At 41.6% G+C, this 20,789-nt stretch overlaps 1 protein-coding gene across 3 annotated transcripts; it reads left to right on the top strand.

The window, feature by feature from the left end:
* The first annotated feature begins 4 nt into the window (after positions 1-4).
* Positions 5-19,395, top strand: MCOLN3 (mucolipin TRP cation channel 3). 3 transcript variants are annotated; one of them, XM_068141175.1, is made up of 14 exons: positions 5-199; positions 6,806-7,035; positions 8,807-8,974; positions 9,470-9,623; positions 10,097-10,181; positions 10,264-10,360; positions 10,938-11,037; positions 12,937-13,049; positions 13,131-13,280; positions 14,994-15,095; positions 15,207-15,329; positions 15,866-16,072; positions 16,435-16,564; positions 18,238-19,395. In XM_068141175.1, exons 2-14 carry the CDS (start codon positions 6,808-6,810, stop codon positions 18,255-18,257), a joined length of 1,677 nt encoding a protein of 558 aa, XP_067997276.1. In that variant the 5' UTR covers positions 5-199; positions 6,806-6,807; the 3' UTR covers positions 18,258-19,395. The 3 variants fall into 3 exon arrangements, with proteins under 3 accessions (XP_067997276.1, XP_067997275.1, XP_067997277.1); XM_068141174.1 differs by lacking the exon at positions 5-199 and adding an exon at positions 4,113-4,246; XM_068141176.1 differs by lacking the exon at positions 5-199 and adding an exon at positions 4,748-4,769.
* Positions 19,396-20,789: the final 1,394 nt, after the last annotated feature.

Here is a 20,789-nt window from a genome sequence, read left to right as displayed (position 1 = left end):
CAGGAAGAAGTCTATCCAGGTCAAAACTACGAGTCCTAGAAGGCTATGTGCGGGAGGCCTGCCTGAGTGGTGAGCCGAGAACAATGGGGTCTGTAGGCGGCGGCGAGTGTCAACTACCCCTGCGGACAAGCCACCCGCGCTTCCCGTGCCACCGCATCTCACCAGTAGCTGCCAGGCAGTGCAGGGGCCTTTCTAGCTGGTAAGGAGCTTTGGGTGATTCAATGTGATTTGGTAAGATGAAGATTTGTATTCCACATCTTTCAGGCTTTTGACACATAAAAATAATTCAGTTTGGTTTGCTGCAACATAAGATGCAGGAGCCTCAGAGTACCTCTCCTTCCGTGCTTGTTCTTGGTATCACCCTAAAGGCCCATCTACCCTCTTCATAGTGGGCAGGAAGGATCCTTGCTGTCTTCCACTTCTGTCTCTACAGCCAGGCAGTTCCCTCTCACAAAATGCCTGCTATTCTTGATTTTGCTTTGTCCTTTTTTTACCTTCTCTTTCCATACCTGGCTCCGAGACTGGTGCTACAGGCAGGGCTTTGGGTTTGTTGATCAAGGATGGTTTTATAAGACACCAGGCCTGATGGTAATATGTGGGAAAGGCTTACCTCACAGGGGGAAGAAGGTCCTAGTACAAAAATTAGCAGGGTTCATTCAGAGAGCTTTAAACTAGATCCAAAGGGAGTGGGATGTACCTGGCTTGGTAGCAGTGGGGCAGTGTTCTGGTATTCCAGATTCCACCCTGCCTAGGGTGGAATCGTCATGCTCAGCTCACTCCCTGCAGTGCCTGTATGCCAATGCACGCAGCATGGGGAATAAGCAGGAGGAGTTAGAAATCCATGTGGGATCAAGGGGTTATGATCTGGTGGCAATTACAGAGATGTGGTAGGACAGCTCACAGCACTGGAATGAAGTCATGTATGGCTATGTCCTTTTCAGGAAAGACAGGTCAACAAGGTGAGGTGATGGAGTTGCTCTTTATTGTGAGAAACTAGAATGTTGAGTTCTGTCTAGGGGAGGATGAGGAGCGAGTTGAGGGTTTCTTGGTGTCAATCAAGGGGCAGGCCAGCATGACTGATACTGTTGTGGGTGTCTAGTACAGGCCACCTGGTCAGGATGAGGAAATTGGTGAGGCCTTCTACAGGCAGCAGATAGCAGCCCTGGTTCAAATGGGGAATTTTAACTACCCAGATATTTGCTGGAAGGCATATTCAGCCAGCCATTCAGTGTCCAGGAAGTTCCTCCAGTGTATTGATGATAATTTCTTGATGCAAATGGCGGATAAGCCAATAAGGAGAGAAGTACTGCTGGATCTTATTCTCACTAACAAGGAGGGTCTGGCTGAAGCAGTGAAGGTTGAGTGTAGCCTTGGCTGCAGCAAGCATGAGATAGTGGAGTTCAGGATCAGAATACCAAGCAGGATCACAACCCTGGACTTCAGCTACATGAAATCCCATAGGACAGGTAAAGGACCTCATTATAGTTGGTTAACATTCAAGGACCACTTCTTCCAAGCTGAAGATCAGAGCATTCCAAGGTGAAGAAATCAAGAAAGGGATCCAGGAGACCCACATGGTTTAACAGGGAACTGCTGGGCAAACTCAGGAGGAAGAAGAGAGTCTACAGATTGTGGAAGAGGAGGGTCTGGCCACTTAGGAGGAATATGACAGATGTTGTCAGATGTAGGGAGGCAACTAGGAAAGCTAAGGCCTCCCTAGAATTAAACCCTGCGAGATAGGTCAAAGATAGCAGAAAGTGCTTCTTAAAATACATTGCAGACAAAACTAACACTAGAAGCAGTGTAGGCCCACTGCTGAATGAGGTGGGTGCCCTGATGGCAGACGATAAAGATAAGCCAGAGCTACTGAAAGCCTTCTTTGTCTCTGCCTATTCTGCTGGAGACTGTCTTCAGAAGCCCCAGACCTCTGAGGCCCCAGAGCAAGTCAGGGTAAAGGAGAAATTTGCCTTGGTTGTTGAGGACTGGGTCAGGGATCAATTAAGCAATCTGGACATCCATAAATACATGGGACCTGATGGGATGCACTTGTGGGTGCTGAGGGAGCTGGCAAAAGTCATTGCTAGGGCACTCTGCATCATCTTTGGTGAGTCACGGGGAACTGGAGAGATACCTGAGGACTGGAGGAAAGCAAATGTCACTTCAGTCTTCAAAAAGGGCAAGAAGGAGGACCTGGGTAACTGCAAACTGGTCAGCCTCACCTCCATCCCTGGAAAGGTGATGGAGCAACGTCTCCTTGATGCTGTCTCTAGGCATATCAAGGATAAGAAGGTCATTTGGAGCAGTCAACATGGTTTTACCAGGGGGAAGTCATGCTTAACGAACATGATAGCCTTTTATAAGGACACAGCCCCTAGATGATGGTAGTGCAGTGGATGTGGTTCATCTTGATATCAGGAAAGCATTAGACATCATCTCCCACAGCATCCTTGCAGCTAAACTGAGGAAGTGTGGTCTGCATGATCGGGTAATAAGGTACATTTTGAACTGGTTGAAGGAAAGAAGTCAGAGAGTTGTGGTCAATAGGACAGAGTCCAGTTAGAGGCCTGTATCTAGTGGAGTCCCTCAGAGACTGGTGCTGGGAGCAGTACTATTCAGTATATTCATCAGCAACCTGGAGGAATGAACAGAGTGCACTGTCAGCAAGTTTGCTGATGACACAACACTGGGAGGAGCAGCTGACACACCAAGGCTATGTTGCCCTTCAGTGAGACCTGGAGTGGCTGGAGAGTTAGGCAGGGAGAAATTTAATGAAATACAAGGACAAGTGTAGATTGCTGCATCTGGGAAAGAACAACCCCATGGAGCAGCATAGGTTGGGGCTGATCTGTTGGAGAGCAGCTCTGGGTAAAAGAACCTGGGAGTCCTGGTGGACAAGAGGATGACCACAAGCCAGCAGTGTGCCTTTCTGGTTTGGGTTGTATTAAAAGGAGCATGGTTAGTAGATCAAGAGAGGTTCTTCTCGCCCTCTGCTCTGCCCTTGTAGGGCCACGTGTGGAATGTTGTGTCCAGTTCTGGGCCCCTCAGACAGGGAACTGGCTGAAAGAGTCCAGTGCAAAGCCACCAAGATGATGGAGTGGAACATCTCCCTTATGAAGAAAGGCTGTGGGAGCTGGGTCTTTTTAGCCTGGAGTAGACTGAGGGGTGACCTCATTAATGTTTATAGATATGTGAAGGGCAAGTGTCAGGAGGATGAAGCTAGGCTTTTCTCAGTGATGTCCAATGATAGAACAAAGAGGACAGGTGCAAGATGGAACATAGGAGGTTCCACATAAACATAAGGAAAAACTTTCTCACTGTGAAGGCGACAGGGCACTGGAATAGGCTGCCCAGAGAGGTTGTGGAATCTCCTTCACTGGAAATACTCAAAGCCTGCCTGGATGCATTCCTGTATGACCTGCTCTAGGTGGTCCTGCTGTCAGGGGAGTTGGACTAGATGATGTGTCAAGGTCCCTTCCAACCCCTAACCTTCTGTGATTTTGTGCTCACATATACTTGCAGCATAAAGTGGGCAACTGGTGAGTGGGCACAGATATCACAGGATGTTAGGGGCACCCAGGCATTATCCCAACCACTGTCTCCTGCTAGACAGCAGCACTAAAGGGATCCTTCCTGCAGTGCGGTGAAATTGGCTACGACCCAGGACAGGAGAACGTTTCTTTGAAGTCCAGTTAATAACTTTCATTCCACTTACATGCAATTGCTATTACCTAAGCATGTTCACTCCACTGCTGGCTACCCTTGGTAACTACATTCCTGTGACTTGAAAGGGGACTTTTAGTACAGATGGGACACAGCTAATTACAACATATGCATTACCTTGTTTTCTTCTGATAGGGTAGCTTGAGTTGATAAACCCTCCTACAAAAAGTGCATATAGCGCAGAAAGGCGTCAGTCAGGCGCTGCAGGAGACGTGAAGCAGAAAGGGACGGACGCCGTGTGCGCCTGAGTGCGCAGCCCAGCCCAGTGCAGCGCAGCTCCCGAGGTTTGGGCGGGCCGGCGGAGCCCCCGGCGTCCCCCAGCCCTGCCCCTGCGGAACTGCGCCGACCAAGAGAACACGGGGCAGGGCGTGGGGGCGGGAGCGACAGGCACGTCGCCGGCAGCGTACTCTGTGCGGTGCGTTCCCACAGTCTCCTCTTCGTGCCGACGGCCCCCGGTCCCGCTGCCTGCCTGGCCAGGCCCGGGAGCTGCGTGACCTTAGCGGCGGTGACATGGCCCAGCGGGCAGGTACGGGGAAACCCTAACCGAAGCGGTACTGGGGAACTGTGGGTACGCTGCCGGCTTCCGGCTTTGCACTTTGGAAAGCCGCGGTAAACAGCGCCCGGCATGGCACGGCGCGGCACGGGTGCCGGGTGCGAGCGGGGCCGGGGATGCGAGCGAGGCCGGAGATGCGAGCGAGGCCGCCGGTGGCGGCGAATCTCAGGGAATCGCCGGTACCCCGTGGAGAGAAGGTCTCCTGTGTGCCCTGAAAGGATGTGCCAGCTCGCAGTGGATGTGGGTGTGTTTATTAGTCGACTGCAGCGGTTGCGCTGTGGAACGGCGACTGCCCAGTTCAGGCTCTGCAGGCTGGGACGCCCTCCCTCAACCGTGGAGCCCATGCTGGCACTACGCAGGTTAATGAGAAAGTGCTTCCTGTGTTGTGTTTCTCTGCAACATCTTCTCAAGGCGATACCCTGAGGTCACGGTGACAGGAATACTGCAGTATTAAAGCAGGACTTAACTTAGAGATGATTGATCAGGTGTAAGGAAGGTGAGTGGAAACTGTGGCATACTGTATCCCGCAAGACAATGGAGAGCTGATATCAGAGGAGCTGATTTTTTAAAAAAGCCTATTTATAGGCTTGTTTTCAGTCTTAAACTGCTGATTCAAAACTTTCCTTGCCCTTTGTGACAGATGGGGAAATTGAAGGTCTTGAATCATACCAGAAGACAGACTTGTGTGCAAGGGCTGCTTGAGGAGAGTAGATCTGATCTATGCATTTTAAAAATTAATGTTGGTGAGGATTTTTTGCGTTCCATAAGAAACTTTGTCTGTGCAAATTAAAAGTTAATTTGTCTAATATAGTACATCTTTGAATTTATTTAAATTATTGCAGAGGGACCTCAACAGGCTGGACAGATGGACAGAATCCAGCAGCATGAGATTTAACACATCCAATTGCCGGGTTCTACACATTGGCCACAACAACCCCATGCAGTGCTACAGGCTGGGGTCAGGGTGGCTGGAGAGTCACCAGGCAGAGAGGGACCTGGGGGTACTGGTTGATGGTAGGCTGAACACAACCCTGCAGTGTACCCAGGCAGCCAAGAATGTATCAGGAATAGTGTGGCCAGCAGTAGCAGGGAGGTCATTCTGCCCCTGTACACTGCACTGGTTAGGCCACACCTTTTGTCCAGTTCTGGGTCCCTCAGTTTAGGAAAGATGTTGACTTGCTGGAACGAGTCCAGGGAAGAGCAACAAAGCTGGTGAGGGGTTTGGAACACAAGCCCTATGAGGAGAGGCTGAGGGAGCTGGGGTTGCTTAACCTGGAGAAGAGGAGGCTTTTGAGACCTTATTGCTCTCTACAACTACCTGAAGGGAAGTTGTAAACAGGCAGGGGCTGATCTCTTCTCCCAGGCAACCAGCACCAGAACAAGAGGACACAGTCTCAAGCTGTGCCAGGGGAGGTTTAGACTGAATGTTAGGAAGTTCTACACAGAGAGAATGATTGCCCATTAGAATGGGCTGCCCAGGGAGGTGGTGGAGTTGCCATCACTGGAGGTGTTTAGGAGGAGACTTGATAGGGTGCTTGGTGCCATGGTTTAGTTGATTAGATGGTGTTGGATGATGGGTTGGACACAATGATCCTGAAGGCCTCTTCCAACCTCGTTTATTCTATTCTGTTTGCAACCTAGGCTGTTGTCTTCTTAGTTCTTAACATCAACAATCTTTTATCTGAAATAGGTATTCCTGGCTACCTCTTAAGTACTTCATAAAGTATTTATCAAATGTTTGGGAGTCAGTGAAGTTAGTAACAGATTAATATTGAAACATATTGAATACTATAGACAATAATGTCACAAATGTTTATAAGGTTCTCTTGTAATATTTCCCCCCATGTCTAACCTATGAGCCTCTTTGGCTAATCACAGTGCTTGAATACCTTTTGGGATGTGTGTCTGCTTCGTGGTCACTATTGGTTTGCATTCAGTCTTTCATGGCTGAAGAAACAGGTATAACCTTACTAAATGACAAATCAATTTGCTCAGGTAATTTATGTGAATTATAGTTTGGCACGCTGGGTCTCCATTTCCAAGAGTAAATTATGCTAATAAGTGATGTCTAAGGAAAATGCTCTTTGTCTTGAAAATTCCATTTATTTCAAGGACTAAACAGCCAGAGAAAATAAAGAAATAGGTAAGATTTCCAGGAGAGTGAATGTTCATGAGAGGCTTTTGGTGTTCTTTTGGATGCAGAAGGAAATGAGTCAGGACGTCTTGCATATATGATACTGTTGTCAAGTGAGAGAGGAAGGAATTTTCATCAAGTAATACAATTCTAAAGGGACAGAAATTCCCCACGTCCTCACAGCCTATCTGCACATTTAAGAGATTGCTCAAACTTTTATTTGGCTTCTGCAGAGCGCGTCCAATATTCTGAGTAAGGTCTTAAATTCAGTGTAATGTGTAAATGCCTTTCATAGAGGCTAAACAACTTTGGAGGCCAGGTCATCACTGCAGACCGATCTGATGCTGTTGTATTCACACTTGCATGTTTGCCAACTGACACAGACTTTTTTAATTCAGAAATGGAAAATCCTGAAGTGTCTGTGAGCAGCTGCAGTACTCGTGATGATGAAGATCTTTGCAGCTACAAACGCCAGCTTTCAGTATCACAGGAGGGACTTTTGGAAGACCAGCTTAGAAGGAAGTTAAAATTCTTCTTCATGAACCCATGTGAGAAATTCTGGGCCCGGGGCAGGAAGCCCTGGAAACTTGGAATTCAGCTACTCAAAATAGCAATGGTTACTATTCAGGTGAGTGACTAGAGAAGCAGGGACTCTAGGTCCATGAGAATTCTAATAAGGAGTGCAGGTGACAAATAGTAGTCTTGGTGTGGTACGGAGACAGGGTGCAAAACTATCATAGCAGCATATGTGTTAGCTCTCAGATGTCATAGTTTTCTCCTAAAGCCATTGACTGAAAGACAGCTTTCCTAAGAGTGAAGAGGAAAGGAAACATGTTTAAGGGCTGTAGTTTAGTTTTTGCTGTACTACTTTTATTCCTTGTTTTTTCCCCCTGAAGGATGGCATCCATACACATCTGTTCCACTTAATGCTTTCTTCACTCTGTGTATTTCTATGCAAGGGAAGGAACAGTTGCTTGTGTTTCAACATCACAGTGATAAGAACTGAAATTGGTAGCTTTTTCATGATGTTTGCTTGTGGCTTGCATATGGTCTATAAACCCTTGTATTGAAAGAAATCCAGAAATGTTGCCCTGCTCTTCCACGCATCTAGCCTTACACCATAGATCCTACACAACACATTTATCTGCTGCCTAAAACACAGCTGTCTGTGTCAAAGTTCTGTGGTTAAGGAGGGACAAGATTTTTCATAAAATCTTTTGAATGTCTCAGATGATGATCCCCCAGAGTTGGCTGCATGTAATTTACATTTACGGTGGTGTGTGCACTATGGCAATACAAGTATGGAGAAGAATGTTTTCTACAGTTGCATGAATGATGGGACAAACTGCAGGAATAATTATTCTTTTACTATAAATCTGGGACTATGCCTGTGTCTCTTACTTAGCTCTTTAGTTTGAAGTGTATCATATTCCTCTGATTGTCATCTGTCCCATTTTGCAATTAAAAATAAATCATGGAAGAAGCTAAATAAAAAAGAAACTAATTCTGTTTTAGCATTTTTAGAGAAAATCATCTAACAGGTAATTCAGTCTTAGCACTGTTGATTTGCTGTTGTTTCCCTGTGTGCTTAGTATGCTGAGCTTGCTCACAGAGTATTTTAGTATCTCTGTAACTGAGTTATCATTATCAAAACCTACATATCCAGTTTACATTGTGGCTGTAAAGCTAATCTGTAGACTAGTGATTCAGACTTATCTCTGATGAGTTTTTTCAGAACACTCCTGACACTAGGTTTGAAACAATAGTTGCTAGAAGGACTTGCAATCTCCCACAAACAATGCATCACATTCTTCTACAAACCTTTTCCATCCTGGGTAGCAGCTGGCAGGGTTTTTTTGCTAATAAGAACATTTATAATTTATTTTTTATCAGTTTCAGAGGTTATCCTGTTACAAGCACAGTCTGCTCAGTTATTCTCTAAGCACTTTTCACCCAAAACTGAGAGAAGGATGTTTGGTTTTCTGACTTGCCTTTAATTTGCCTTTTCTTCATGGCAGTAAGGACTTCAGAGTAGGGTCTGGTTAAGTCCTGTCTTCCCTTTTTGACTGAGGGACACTTATATTCCCCAAGGCAAGTCATATTAATGTCAGGCTGAACTGACAAAGCACCTGTAACAGTATATTGGTAGCATGAGTTTGAGGTCATATCCTTTTGTTTGTAAAAATGCAAGGCCTTGGCCAAGATGCTGGTAAGCATAGTACAGGAATTTTTTTTAAACCCATTGTTTCCTAAAGTCAATCTTTATTTTGACCATCTGTGAAATGGAGTTGCTGTGTCTACCGGCGTGGTGATAGAGTGGCTGTTTGCAGGCCAGGATTCACATGTTACTCCAGAAACTAACTTAGTCCTTGAACAGAAAATATAAATATCTTTTTCAGCTGGTGATTTTTGGATTGAGCAATCAAATGGTGGTTGCCTTCAAAGAAGAGAACACTGTTGCATTCAAACATCTCTTCTTGAAAGGATATATGGACAGAATGGATGATACCTATGCTGTGTACACACAAACAGATGTCTATGACCAGATATTCTTTGCAATAAACCAGGTAAGGATTGTTGCTGCAGTGTATATAATATGTATGTTTGTTATCTGGATATCTTTTCAACCTTCCACCATCCCTGATAGTGTCTGAAGTCAAACTTCTGTGCCAGTTGCTTAAGACTAGATTTTTGACTCATTCAGGTTTTCTGTCATTGCCAGAACATTGTACTTGTGGTGACAGTGTACTTGTAGTGATCCTTAAAGTGTCAGTGTATTAATTCTGTCCTAAATGCAGGCCTTGGATTAGAGCCAGAGAGCTTTGCAAATAACAAATTTCTAGTGAGGTTTGTAAGCAAAGAAGTGTTTAGATGCAAATCCTGGACTTATTTTGTCAAACACCATACAATATTTGAGGACTCAGCTGTAGTGTGGTATAGGTTTCTTAGTTCTTTAGGTGGCCTTTAAATAAAAGATAGATCCAAACACTTCTGGGATTGTTTTTTTCAGAGACCAATAGTTTTGTTTCCATATAACTTGGTTTGTCTTTTCCAAACTTTAGTACTTAAAGCTGCCCAACATTTCTGTTGGAAACCATGCTTATGAAAAAAGAGGAGCAGAAGAGACAGCTTTGGCTCTGTGTCAGCAGTTCTACAAGCGAGGAACCATCTGTCCTGGAAATGACACCTTTGACATAGACCCAGAGATTGTGACTGGTAATGAACCTAATCTGTTTTATCCATTCTTTGGGAGGAGGGCCCTACATTTATGAGGAATTCTTCTAAACATCCAGTATTGTATACTTCTGCCAAATAAAATCTTTACTGAATTTACTACCCATGAAAACTAGCAAGAAAGCTACTGTGTAGCTAATCTCTGTAACAGTCCTTTGTGTTTATGCCACAAAAGAGGTGATGAGCTGTTAGCATTGATAACCGTCTAATACTACTGTTACAGGCTAATTTCAGGACCCTTCCCCGAAGGGTTTGGTATTCATGATGAGTAACTTGGCTGGTTCAGGAAAGCAAATATATTTGTTAGCTAGCTTCCCAAATGACTGCTCACTTAAGCATGCTGTCTTGCTTGGTGTAGTCAACAGCTCTTTCCAGCCTTGGGAATGAGAAGGGCAGGTGCAATTAAAGTGCATAATACACCATGTGATGTTGCTGTGAGTACTTATCCATTACAGACTGCTTGTACATTGAGCCAATGCTGCCATTAGACAATACAACAGTGGGAAAGCACAATTTGAATTTCACTCTGGATTTCCACAGGTGAGGGGGAATAATCAACACCTCTTATACTGGGATGTTCATTCATTTTCCCTGTAAAAACTAATACAAACCTCTGTTGCAGACTGGTGGCAGTGCAACTCACGTTCAATCTGAAGGCAATCAACCTGCAGACTGTTCGTCACCATGAGCTCCCCGATTGTTACGATTTCACTCTGACAGTATGTAGAAGCCTGCCATGTGTCTTTCTGTTCAAAATGAGAAATTATTCTTCCAGGTTTACCATGCACAGTTAATGCATATGTTTTCTGAATAGCATTGGGCACCATTAACTGGTCCCCAGGGGTGTCTGGATTGCTCTGTTATGACTTAGTGTACCCTGTAAATAACTAACTGTGGGAGATTAAGCTCTGAGTGCTTGTGATGTGGTCCTGAAACACTTTGTTGGCTTACTCTGTCTGAAGTATAATGAAAACAAACTTCTTCTCTTTAGAGAGATGCTTCTAGGAAAGGTTGTTTTCATATTATAATAGAATGAAGCAGTAGTTTGAAAGAATTTCACCTAGTATGTAGTTGATTAAGTACTTTGGCAAATACTAGGTTCATCAGATTTGTATTCTATTCTGACAACAGTTACTTGAATAAACTGGAATTACCTTATGCTTAAACAAGTTGCATAACTCCTCCCTTAGGAGAATTATTCTGAATCATTATGCAAGCTTAGCAATACAGTGTGTTACATCTGTAATGGTTTCACTTTCAAAAGACATGCACTCTTTTATTTTTTTCTTTGTACAGATAGTGTTTGATAATAAAGCACATAGTGGAAGAATTAAGATAAGTCTAGACAATGACATATCAATCAGGGAATGTAAAGAATGGCACGTGTCAGGATCAAGTAAGTGACATTAATGTGTTCAGATTTTCATGACAAACTTTTGCTACATTAGAACAATGTTAACTTTTTTTTTAACTAAAAGATGAGGCACTGTTGACATAATTTCTCTAGTGAGTATGCTCTAAGTCCTGGTTTTCTAAGGAACTGTTGTTCTTGAACCTCTGATTTGAAATCCTGGGAACCAGCCATATAATTTGTTTCCTTAGCAGTTCTCAAACCTTGCACCATTGATACTGTCAAACTAAATTTTTTCCACACCTCACTGTGCATCCTTCTAGGTTTGGCTACCAAAGTTATGCTACTCATTGCTTAAAGTAATGCTGTGGACCTTTCTAGCACCAGGCGACCAAAGGATACATGATAGTTGTGGAAAGTTGAAACTCATTCACTCTTCTTTCAAGACCTAGCACCAGGAAGATAAGGAAATGCTGTTGCTAAGGCCTGCCAGAATGGAATAGGTAGAAACACTTCTTGCTGCTGCTTAAATATTGTTTGGTGCCTATTTGGGTGTAACCTGAGCTACACAGCATTGTTAAATAATCTGTCTTAAATAGTTACTCCCAAGAGCACCCTTTGTTGGCAGCTATTGAGTCATGGCATCATCCAAGATATGTTTTGTTTAGAGAAAATAATCTCTTTGAAAGTCAGAAGCTTTCCAGAACTTTATATTCCACTTGTTTGTGGTTTTTGTTTTCTGAATTGAGCAATAGGATGAATCAAGTCCATTTTTCAACGTTGCCTCTTTCCCCTTTGCTATATCTGTATTGGAAAATGAAGAGCTGGCAGAGAAAAAAAAAGAGAAGGAGAAGTCTTTTATTTAAAGATCCAAGTTGGAATTAGTTTTGGGAAAATTAATGAAATTGATCACAGAATACAAAACACACCACTTTCTCAAATGTATTCCACTAAACACACTTCATTGACTAGCTGCTGTGTTACAAATGCACACCAGATGGCAAGCTATTTCTAACAGGTTGCTACTGCAGCAGTACAAGAAAGTTATGATACCAGGGTTCTGTAATAATCCACATTTGATATCTGTGTTGATCATCTCTATAATAGAGTTTTCCAAATACTCTTCTGGTGTATATAAAGGTAATGATTGCAATTGGACAGTAACAAGTTGTTGCTCTTCTAGACTACTCTTCAGAACCAGTTTAAATAGCAACAGCAGATGTGTTAGTAACTTTGGTATAAGCAAGTAGGTGGGCTTTTCCTGAATAGTGCAGTTTGTGAAGTCAACTAGAAATTCAGTATCACATTTTTGAGAATTGCTGCATCTTCTTGGAAATTTAACATTAATTTGCTTCATTTTTTCCTCAATCAGTCTGTGCATTAAAAATCTAATCCTTATGATGCCCCATCTAGTTTCAGACGTATGATAGGTATAAAAGCCAAGAAGAGGTCTAGTGGTATGTTTGGTGCAAAATTTAACCTTAATTGATCAAGAATGTTAATTTTAGTAGCATTAGAGGTGGAGAACTAATGTCTAGCTCAATATTGGGTTTGGCTAGCTCAGCAGCAATGCAAATTATCTGCACTATTCTAGGACAGAAAACCTATCTGATATTCAAATACTGGTCTAGAAGAGAAGATACTACTGTAAAATTCCAGGCATTTAATTTTTTTGACAAACTCTGTCACTCCAAAAGCCATTCCAGTGTCGTAAAATGTACAAGTCCCACCTTTAATTCTGCAAGGCTATAGAAACACTTACATTCTGGTACAATGTAGTGCAGATGCACTTGTATCTCTCATGAGAATATGAGAGAAACTTTTGTGGGAAAAATGCTAAGGTTTTTCTTGAGTACTGGAGTAAGAATCAAGTTTTGATGTTAAGAATGTTTGTGCAAGATTAAATGCATCTGATTGTGAAAATGCACACTTCTGTTTTTGCAGTACAGAAGAACACTCATTACATAATGATCTTCGATGCTTTTGTTATATTGACTTGTTTGGCCTCATTGATCCTTTGCACACGATCAGTGGTTAAAGGAATTCGGCTACAAAGGGTGGGTATAACTCTTTCCATGGAAAGTCTTCATGTTTTGTGTAAGTTTGATTAACTTTTTTTCTTTCCTCCTTTTCCCTAGGAATTTGTAAGTTTTTTCCTATATTATTATAAGAAACAAGTATCTTTCAGTGATCAAATGGAATTTGTCAATGGTTGGTACATCCTGATTATGGTTAGTGATGTCTTAACTATTGTTGGATCAACTCTAAAAATGGAGATACAAGCCAAGGTAAGCTTTTTACTCTGTCAGATTGAAGCAAAACTGATTGTTTCCTGTCTCAGCTTAGTTTAAATTTCTCAGAGGACTTCAGGTTGGCTGTACTTACTTCTGAGTGGCATGACATTTTAACACTTCTATCTTCTCCTGGAATTACAACTGAGATTTGTTGTTTTCAGTTGTGAGATTTAAAAACTCAAAATATCACTAGATGTTACAGTTCTAATTATCTTTGATCCTTTGTGACTCAGAGTAATCAAACTATATCTCTGAAAGTGTAAGACTGTTGACTTGCTCTTTTCCCTATTTAGGACCACTTGTATTTACTTATTTGATAGATGATATTTATTTATTTTTTAATTTATCACTTAACTTTCTGTTCTCCGTTTAACAAGTGTTTCACTGGCACTGAGACAGTCCATCTCACTTTGCTGCTTTCCCAGCTTCTGGTTTCCAGGATGTACATAACAGCCACAGTCAGGTTCTGGGCCTTTAATTTCTAAAATAAACCTGACATAGAAAAAAGTTATTAAAGACATATGCATCCAGAATTAGGGAAGGAAAAATCATACTATATGCTATCCTGAATATTCAGATAATGTTGTTCTTCACCAAGTCTGTAGCAGACTTTGAAGTGTTGACATTGCAACACAACAGACTTTGGACAGTAGTGATGAAAGGATTGGTCTGAAATCCAGCTAGTGACAACTTGACTATCATAAATGCCCTGTACAAGTACCTCTATTGTACAGTAGGAACTATAAATTCAGTTCTTAGGAGCAGAAGAAGCTATGAGCAAGTTGGCTAAGACGAGATAACTCCATCTTGCTCTGGGAGAAGTGAAGATTAGAATAAGACTGGAGTAAGATCTTGAATTTGGGATTTCAGTATTAAAATTACAGCTATTTATATATATTTCTTTTCTAATAGATCATTGTACTAAACCTTTTCTTTACACGTACATGTCACTTCATTTTGCAAGCCTCGTGGACCATAATAAAAAGATCTTTTCCCGTGTTGCTGCATGACAGTTCATGGCTCAATAATAATTTCGCATGAAAGTAACCTAGATGTGTCTTTTGTCAAACTGTAAATGAATTATGCTGATATAAAATATTAGCCAACTCTTAGAGGAATGCAAACAGAAAATAGTGAACATTTCTTATTCAAAAGTGCTGTCATGGTTCGTTCCAGAGTAGAGCTGCAGTTTAGGAAATGGGGTATATGCTAACTTGAGTGAAGACAGGGCAGTATGTATAGGTGGAAAAAACAGTGAACTACCAATAAAATATAAATGAAGTTCCAGTTAAAATTAATTAGTACCTAATTAGTCTTCTCCTTGATAGCTTTCTACACCTCACAGTTCTCAGCTACCTAACAAGATCCTCCTTAGTATTTATCTGAGCTCTGCTGGCAAGTCATGCTGTTTTTTAAAAACTGCTTGGCCTACATACTGGAAGAACCTTCTTTGCTCTGCAATTCTAGCCTGTTGGGATAGATTCCAGAAGCAGTTGCCACGGGTCTGGAGACAGCATAAAAATGTTTGCAGAGCCACTCTGCAGGTCTTGGTGAGCCAGATGCAGAGAGGGTGGTTTTGATCTCCAGTGCAGCCATAGTCTTAGCCTTGCAAATGCAGCAAGATCCTTGTAGTAATGAGAGAACCTGACAATTGTCATAAGACTTGATTTTTCTTTTTTCCTTTTCTTTTTTTCTTTTTTTTTTTAGAGTCTGACAAGTTATGATGTCTGTAGCATACTCCTGGGAACATCCACTATGCTTGTGTGGCTTGGAGTCATCCGCTACTTAGGTTTCTTTCAGAAGTATAATGTAAGGATCTCCTGGGATCATCGTGCTGTTGGTATTTATTCTGTTTGTTGCCGTAAGAGGGCTGGAAAAAATGTCTGGTTGAATTCTAACTGTTTGTATTTCTTTGTGTAGCTTCTCATCCTAACATTGCGAGCAGCATTACCTAATGTAATGAGGTTCTGCTGCTGTGCTGCTATGATCTACCTGGGCTATTGTTTCTGTGGATGGATTGTACTGGGACCATATCATGTGAAGGTAATATACTTAACATGAAAAAAAGACAACTTGAATAACAGAATGGAGTCCCAACAAAAGAAAGATTACTGCTGCTGTCTTTCTAAGTTTCCATGTCAGGGCTTCCCTTAATATAAAAATAGGCTATCTTCAGCATGATACTGCTCTGAGGAGCCTGACTTCCATGACTCAGTCAGACTTGCCTCAGGTTATGAAAGCTCTGAGTCAGGAGTGGAAGCTGCTGTGACTCCAATCACATGCTGGTATTTTGAGAAATAATTTTAATCTTGCAGAACATCAGTATCAGACTAAAGCTTTGGAGACTGTGTCTTTTAAAGGTGAAACTAGCTTACCTGAGTTGAATGTGGATATGTACAGAGGATGACAAACTTTGCTCATTCCTCAAGCATTTTGCTGTTTCATCTTGTGACATCCTGGGTGTACAAGATGATCTGAAGCAGCCAGTCGTTAGCTGTGTATCTTCTTTGTGTTATGTACAGTCTTTGGATCCAAATAAAACATCAGCAGTTGTCCATGTCTTCTTCCCTTCTCTCTAGTTTCGCTCCCTGAACATGGTTTCTGAATGCCTTTTTTCATTGATCAATGGAGATGACATGTTTGCCACATTTGCAGAAATGCAACAGAAAAGTTACTTGGTTTGGTTATTCAGCAGGATCTACCTCTACTCCTTCATCAGCCTTTTCATCTATATGGTGCTGAGTCTCTTCATTGCACTCATTACAGATACATATGAAACTGTCAAGGTAAGCATGAGCTCTAACTCTTCGTTAGGAATAAAATGCAGGATTAGTGCCATTAAGACTTACCTTTCTGACTGTTTTGACCTGCATTTCATGCCAATTTAAAGAATAACTGTAGTGGCAATTTTTGAGGGTGTAGAGCAATGACAAGAAGTTTTTAATCTTCCCTACTTCAGTTTTCTTACATGCCTATCTGATTTCTTGCTCCAAAGGAAGCTAAATATTTATTAAAAAGCAGTAATTTCATATTTGGTTCTGTGAATCTTCTAATTGCAGACTTGAACAATGTCTGATAAGTGGTCTAGGGAGGATTTGGATTATTGCATGTCTTAGCCTTAAAGCTTTAACTAAATGTCCATTTTCAGCATTACCAGCAAGATGGCTTTCCAGAGACAGAGCTTCAGAGATTTGTATCACAGTGCAAAGATCTACCAAACTCTGGCAGGTACAGGTTAGAAGAGGAGAGTTCTGCATCTATCTTCTGTTGTTTTAATGGTATGTACCTGTATTAAAATTTTGCATTAAGGTATATACAAAAGCAACACACCACAGAATGGCCCTGGTATAATGCTTATGAAGAGAACTTAAATTCTGGGGGGTGGAGGCCGAAAAAAAAGAGCTCACAAAAATCCCAAACTGTTCCTGATGCTCTAGAATGGAGCACTTCAGCAAATGTCTGAAACCAACAAACTCTTTAGGAGAAGTGAGGGAACTGTTCAAATTAAGAACTGCTTAACATATGAAAAATAGTAGAAAAAGGTAATACATACAGTAACTTGGAAACCCTATATGTATAATGTACAAGCATTAACATTTGCTCTGCTCACTGGATTTACAGAACTCATTCCATGTGTTCTTATCCAGCTTTTAATGATACCTTTTGCAGTAAAGTGTTATAACTTAAATGGCAACAGACATGAAACTTGGGGAGAAAATGAACTTCCAAGGTTTTAAGACAGCATGTAGTTTAAGATACTATCACACCACTTGGAAAAGCATTGCCTGACTTCCACTATGGAAAGCTTAATCTTTCAGTTATTTGAAGTTTTATTTTTTCAGGAATACTGATTGCAGGATACATAGTTTATATTTAACCTTGCTGGCAACAACTGTGAGTCTTGCTTGCTGAAGAGTCCCTTGGTAAGGGACCCTTAAAATATTTGCATTTCAATTAAAAATATCAAAGGCATTTGCAGGTCCATGGTTTTGGGCTTTTTTGATGTGATATGTTGTTATATGCCAGACAGAATATATTTATGAGGAGGCGGAGGTGGGGTTGTATTTTGAAGCAGGGAGACAATGGAGCCTGAAGTGAGCCAGTCCAGAGTGGAGAGCTGCTGTTATGGCTGAGTGCCTTATTGGAGGTGAAAGTGAGGGATGAGGCAGAGCTGAGCATTTTGCTCCTGAGTAAAGGGCATGGACGTGTTAATATTTCCTTTTCTGCACACACCTCTCAGTTTAACCAGGCAAGAAACTCAACATGGGGTGGGACAGAGTGGGGATGCAGTACTTTTCCTATTGACTGGGAGATGGTGATCAGGACTCTAGAAGAATATTCAAAAAGGAAAACTGCATTGCTCTTGTTCTGCAGGAGTATTGGGCAGCAAACAGCACCCTGGACTTGAACAGAGCTATAGGCATTGAAGTGCCTTGTTTCAGAGACTTGTTTCCTAGACAGATTACTTACTCTTCAATGACTTTAACCTGATGCCACTGTCTTGATTTCTCATGTATGCCTCACACCATGCATATTAGTGTTGCAAACTGTTTTGTTTTTATAAATCTGGAAATAGTGCATCTCCTTCTCTGGAAGCTAGACCAGGGACTGACTTTGTAGCTGGGCATAGATTCATTAGCTCTGTACTGTGGCCTTCTGCTTTTACTTTGAAGCAAATTATCTGTAGGAATAAAGAAGTATTTCAAGTGGGATGTTGCATTATCAGTTCTGTGGCTTCTGCTCCTAAACTAGTCATGTGGTCCTACAGGACACACAAGGCTTCTCTTATTTCTTTATGCATTTAAAATATTTTATGGTAGTTCATAGTAGTTTTTTGTAGGTGTCCATCAAATAAGTAATTAAGTAGTTCAGATACATTTCTTGAGGCTCCTTGCACAATAAAACTACTCTTTTGATGCATGAACCTGACTTTCCCCCCTGTCCTTTACAGGTTGTAGTGAACATACTTAATGGAGTGTGGGAGTGCTTTGAAGCAGCAAGAGCTGGACTATGGAGCTGGTATAAAACCTTTATACCTAAAACCTGTGAAATTGCTTTTCTGAAAACCGGTGGCAGATGCTTATGACGCACGTACAGTCTTTGTGACTAGGTACTGTCACTGCTAGTTCAGGGTTTGGGGGGTTTGGGGGTTTCTATTAGCTTCGTTACACCTTTTTTTCCTCAGAGGGCATTAAAAACCAGTCTGTGTTCAGGTACTTCACTAGATTATATGAGTAGTCCAGAAATGCAGTAACTGGAATTGCAGATAATACTGTGCGACTGCAACTTGAACACCAGCCTAACCCTCAATACTACAGGTGTTACCTAGGTGTGACTGACTCATCACTGAATGAACGAAAGCTCATCATAGAGCCCTCAGCAGTTTTTGGTTTTCTGCACTCATAGTAAAACTAAACTAAAACTATGAAATTTGATGTAATTTATTTCTGGAGACATTGCTATTCACATATAGCAGAGAAAATAAATATTTCTGTAAATATAAGTACCCCTTGATGTTACTGGCAGTCTCTGTCTCAGAGAGGTCAGTGGCATGCTGGTTTGAGGGGTAAGCTGAGTGGTGAAAAGGAGATGTTCTTCCATATCCAGTGCTGGGTAGGATCAGTTACAGCCTTCAGCTTCACAGTGTGCTGATATTTTGTTTTTAAAAGTGATTATAAAGCACTTTCAAAATATCTTTTTTTTAATTTTATTTTTAATTTGAAATCTTCCTCTGGTACACAAATCTGTAAACCTGCAACTAAGGTAAATACATAGAAGATGTGTCTGTAAGAGTAATATCTCTCCACACTTTTGAACCTGGATGTTTTCTACCAGCCGAATGACCTGGTACTGCCAATGGCTGTCTGGAACACTAGATCTTATAAAAGTTGACCTTTGACAATTTAATTTATATACTTTATTGACTGTGATACCATTTAATGGATGTCTTATTTTCAATAGTCTGTTCACTGGAGGAGCAGAATAGAAAACCAAAAGGAAGCGTATTTTAGGTAACTTGCATGTGTGATCAACACTCCTGTAGCTGTACGTGACAATGTATAATGCTGTCCATAAAGGTGAAGGACATTAAACATATTTTGTCTAAATATTTACACACTGGAAATGTGCTACAATAAATTTGTCTGCAGTATTTGGTGTGTGGTGTTTATCTGAAGAGTAAATGTTGACAGGTTAATATAGGAGCTTTTAAAAAAATATATCTTTAATGCCAGAAATTGCATATACAGTATTCAGAGTGTATGAGCTTGCATTTCCTCTAGTGAAGATAGTTCCTGTGGACCTTGGTGAGGATGCATTCCTAGCTAATCCTGTTTAACAGTATTTCAGAGTTTGCTGTAGAAACAAGCAAGATTTAAACCTTACATTAAAAATGCTGCTTGTCTCTACATTACATGAAGTTCAAATTCAGCAAAGTCAAACCAAATGCAAGGTGTAGGCAGAGCAGATTATTCACAGTACCTGCAAGTTTCTTGTCTTCCACTAGTCACAGGATGATGACTTTTGGACTTTTTCAGGTAGATTCATGGCAATGTTGCTTCAAAAAGCAAATATTAAGTGACTGTGTTTTCTGTTGACACATTAAACATCGACCTTCAACAACACCCAATATGTAACGTGCACATCACTACAAAACAGTTTGTGCAAGAAATGCTGAGAAGCATGACAAGCACTTTAAGATTACTGAAATGCAGAAAGTTGACTTCTTAGCAAGGCCTTTTCTTTCTTTTTGGTACAGAATTAAGAGAAAATTAATAATTTGCTCAAAATGCAGGTGCATTTTGTAAACAGCTATGGAAGACTTTGCCAATACAGTTGTAAGGCAAGTAGTAGTTTAATTTAAAAATGGGGCAGAGCATGTGCTTCAGCACTCCTGGCTTCAGAAACTGACAACAAACATCAAACTCCTATAGATTTCTATAGAAGCAGGGAGGAATCATGTTAATAGAAGGATGGAATATAAACATAAGGCAGTCAAAGCTACAGTGGGTGACCCCAAAGCAGGAAAAGATATCCTATATAGATTCTCTCACTTAGTAATAGGAGAAATCTTCCATTGATATCGGTTGACTGAAGGACAAACTTCACGGTGAAGCTTGTTTTGCAGTGAAACCTCTTGTTACAGTCCTTATTTAAGTAATGATCTGTGCTTGTGCTACAGCTAAAAATTCAATCAACTGAGACACAGAAATCTGGTGGAAAACCATGCTCTGCTACTTTAGGTCCTGCCTGACCAACCTGATCTCCTTCTATGATCAGGTGACCCGCCTGGTGGATATGGGGAGGCCTGTGGATGTAGTCTACCTGGACCTCAGCAAGGCCTTTGACACTGTCCCCCCATAGCAAACTCCTGGCCAAGCTGTCAGCCCATGGCTTGGATGGGAGCACACTGCATTGGGTTAGGAACTGGCTGGAAGACTGAGCCCAGAGAGTGGTGGTGAATGGTGCCACATCCAGCTGCCTGAGTATTTTGCTCACCTTATA

The sequence above is a fragment of the Melanerpes formicivorus genome, unplaced genomic scaffold (genome assembly GCF_026170545.1).
Source record: "Melanerpes formicivorus ecotype bairdi unplaced genomic scaffold, bMelFor1.0.p_v2 SCAF_7, whole genome shotgun sequence".
NCBI classification, from domain to species: Eukaryota; Metazoa; Chordata; class Aves; order Piciformes; family Picidae; genus Melanerpes; species Melanerpes formicivorus.
This window is presented reverse-complemented; position numbering and strand designations above follow the sequence as displayed.

Coding starts and splice junctions, on each gene's coding strand:
- MCOLN3 (XM_068141174.1), top strand. Junction 10,182..10,263: donor TTCACTCTGGATTTCCACAG/GTGAGGGGGAAT, acceptor CCTCTGTTGCAG/ACTGGTGGCAGTGCAACTCA. Junction 15,096..15,206: donor GTTTCTTTCAGAAGTATAAT/GTAAGGATCTCC, acceptor TTCTTTGTGTAG/CTTCTCATCCTAACATTGCG.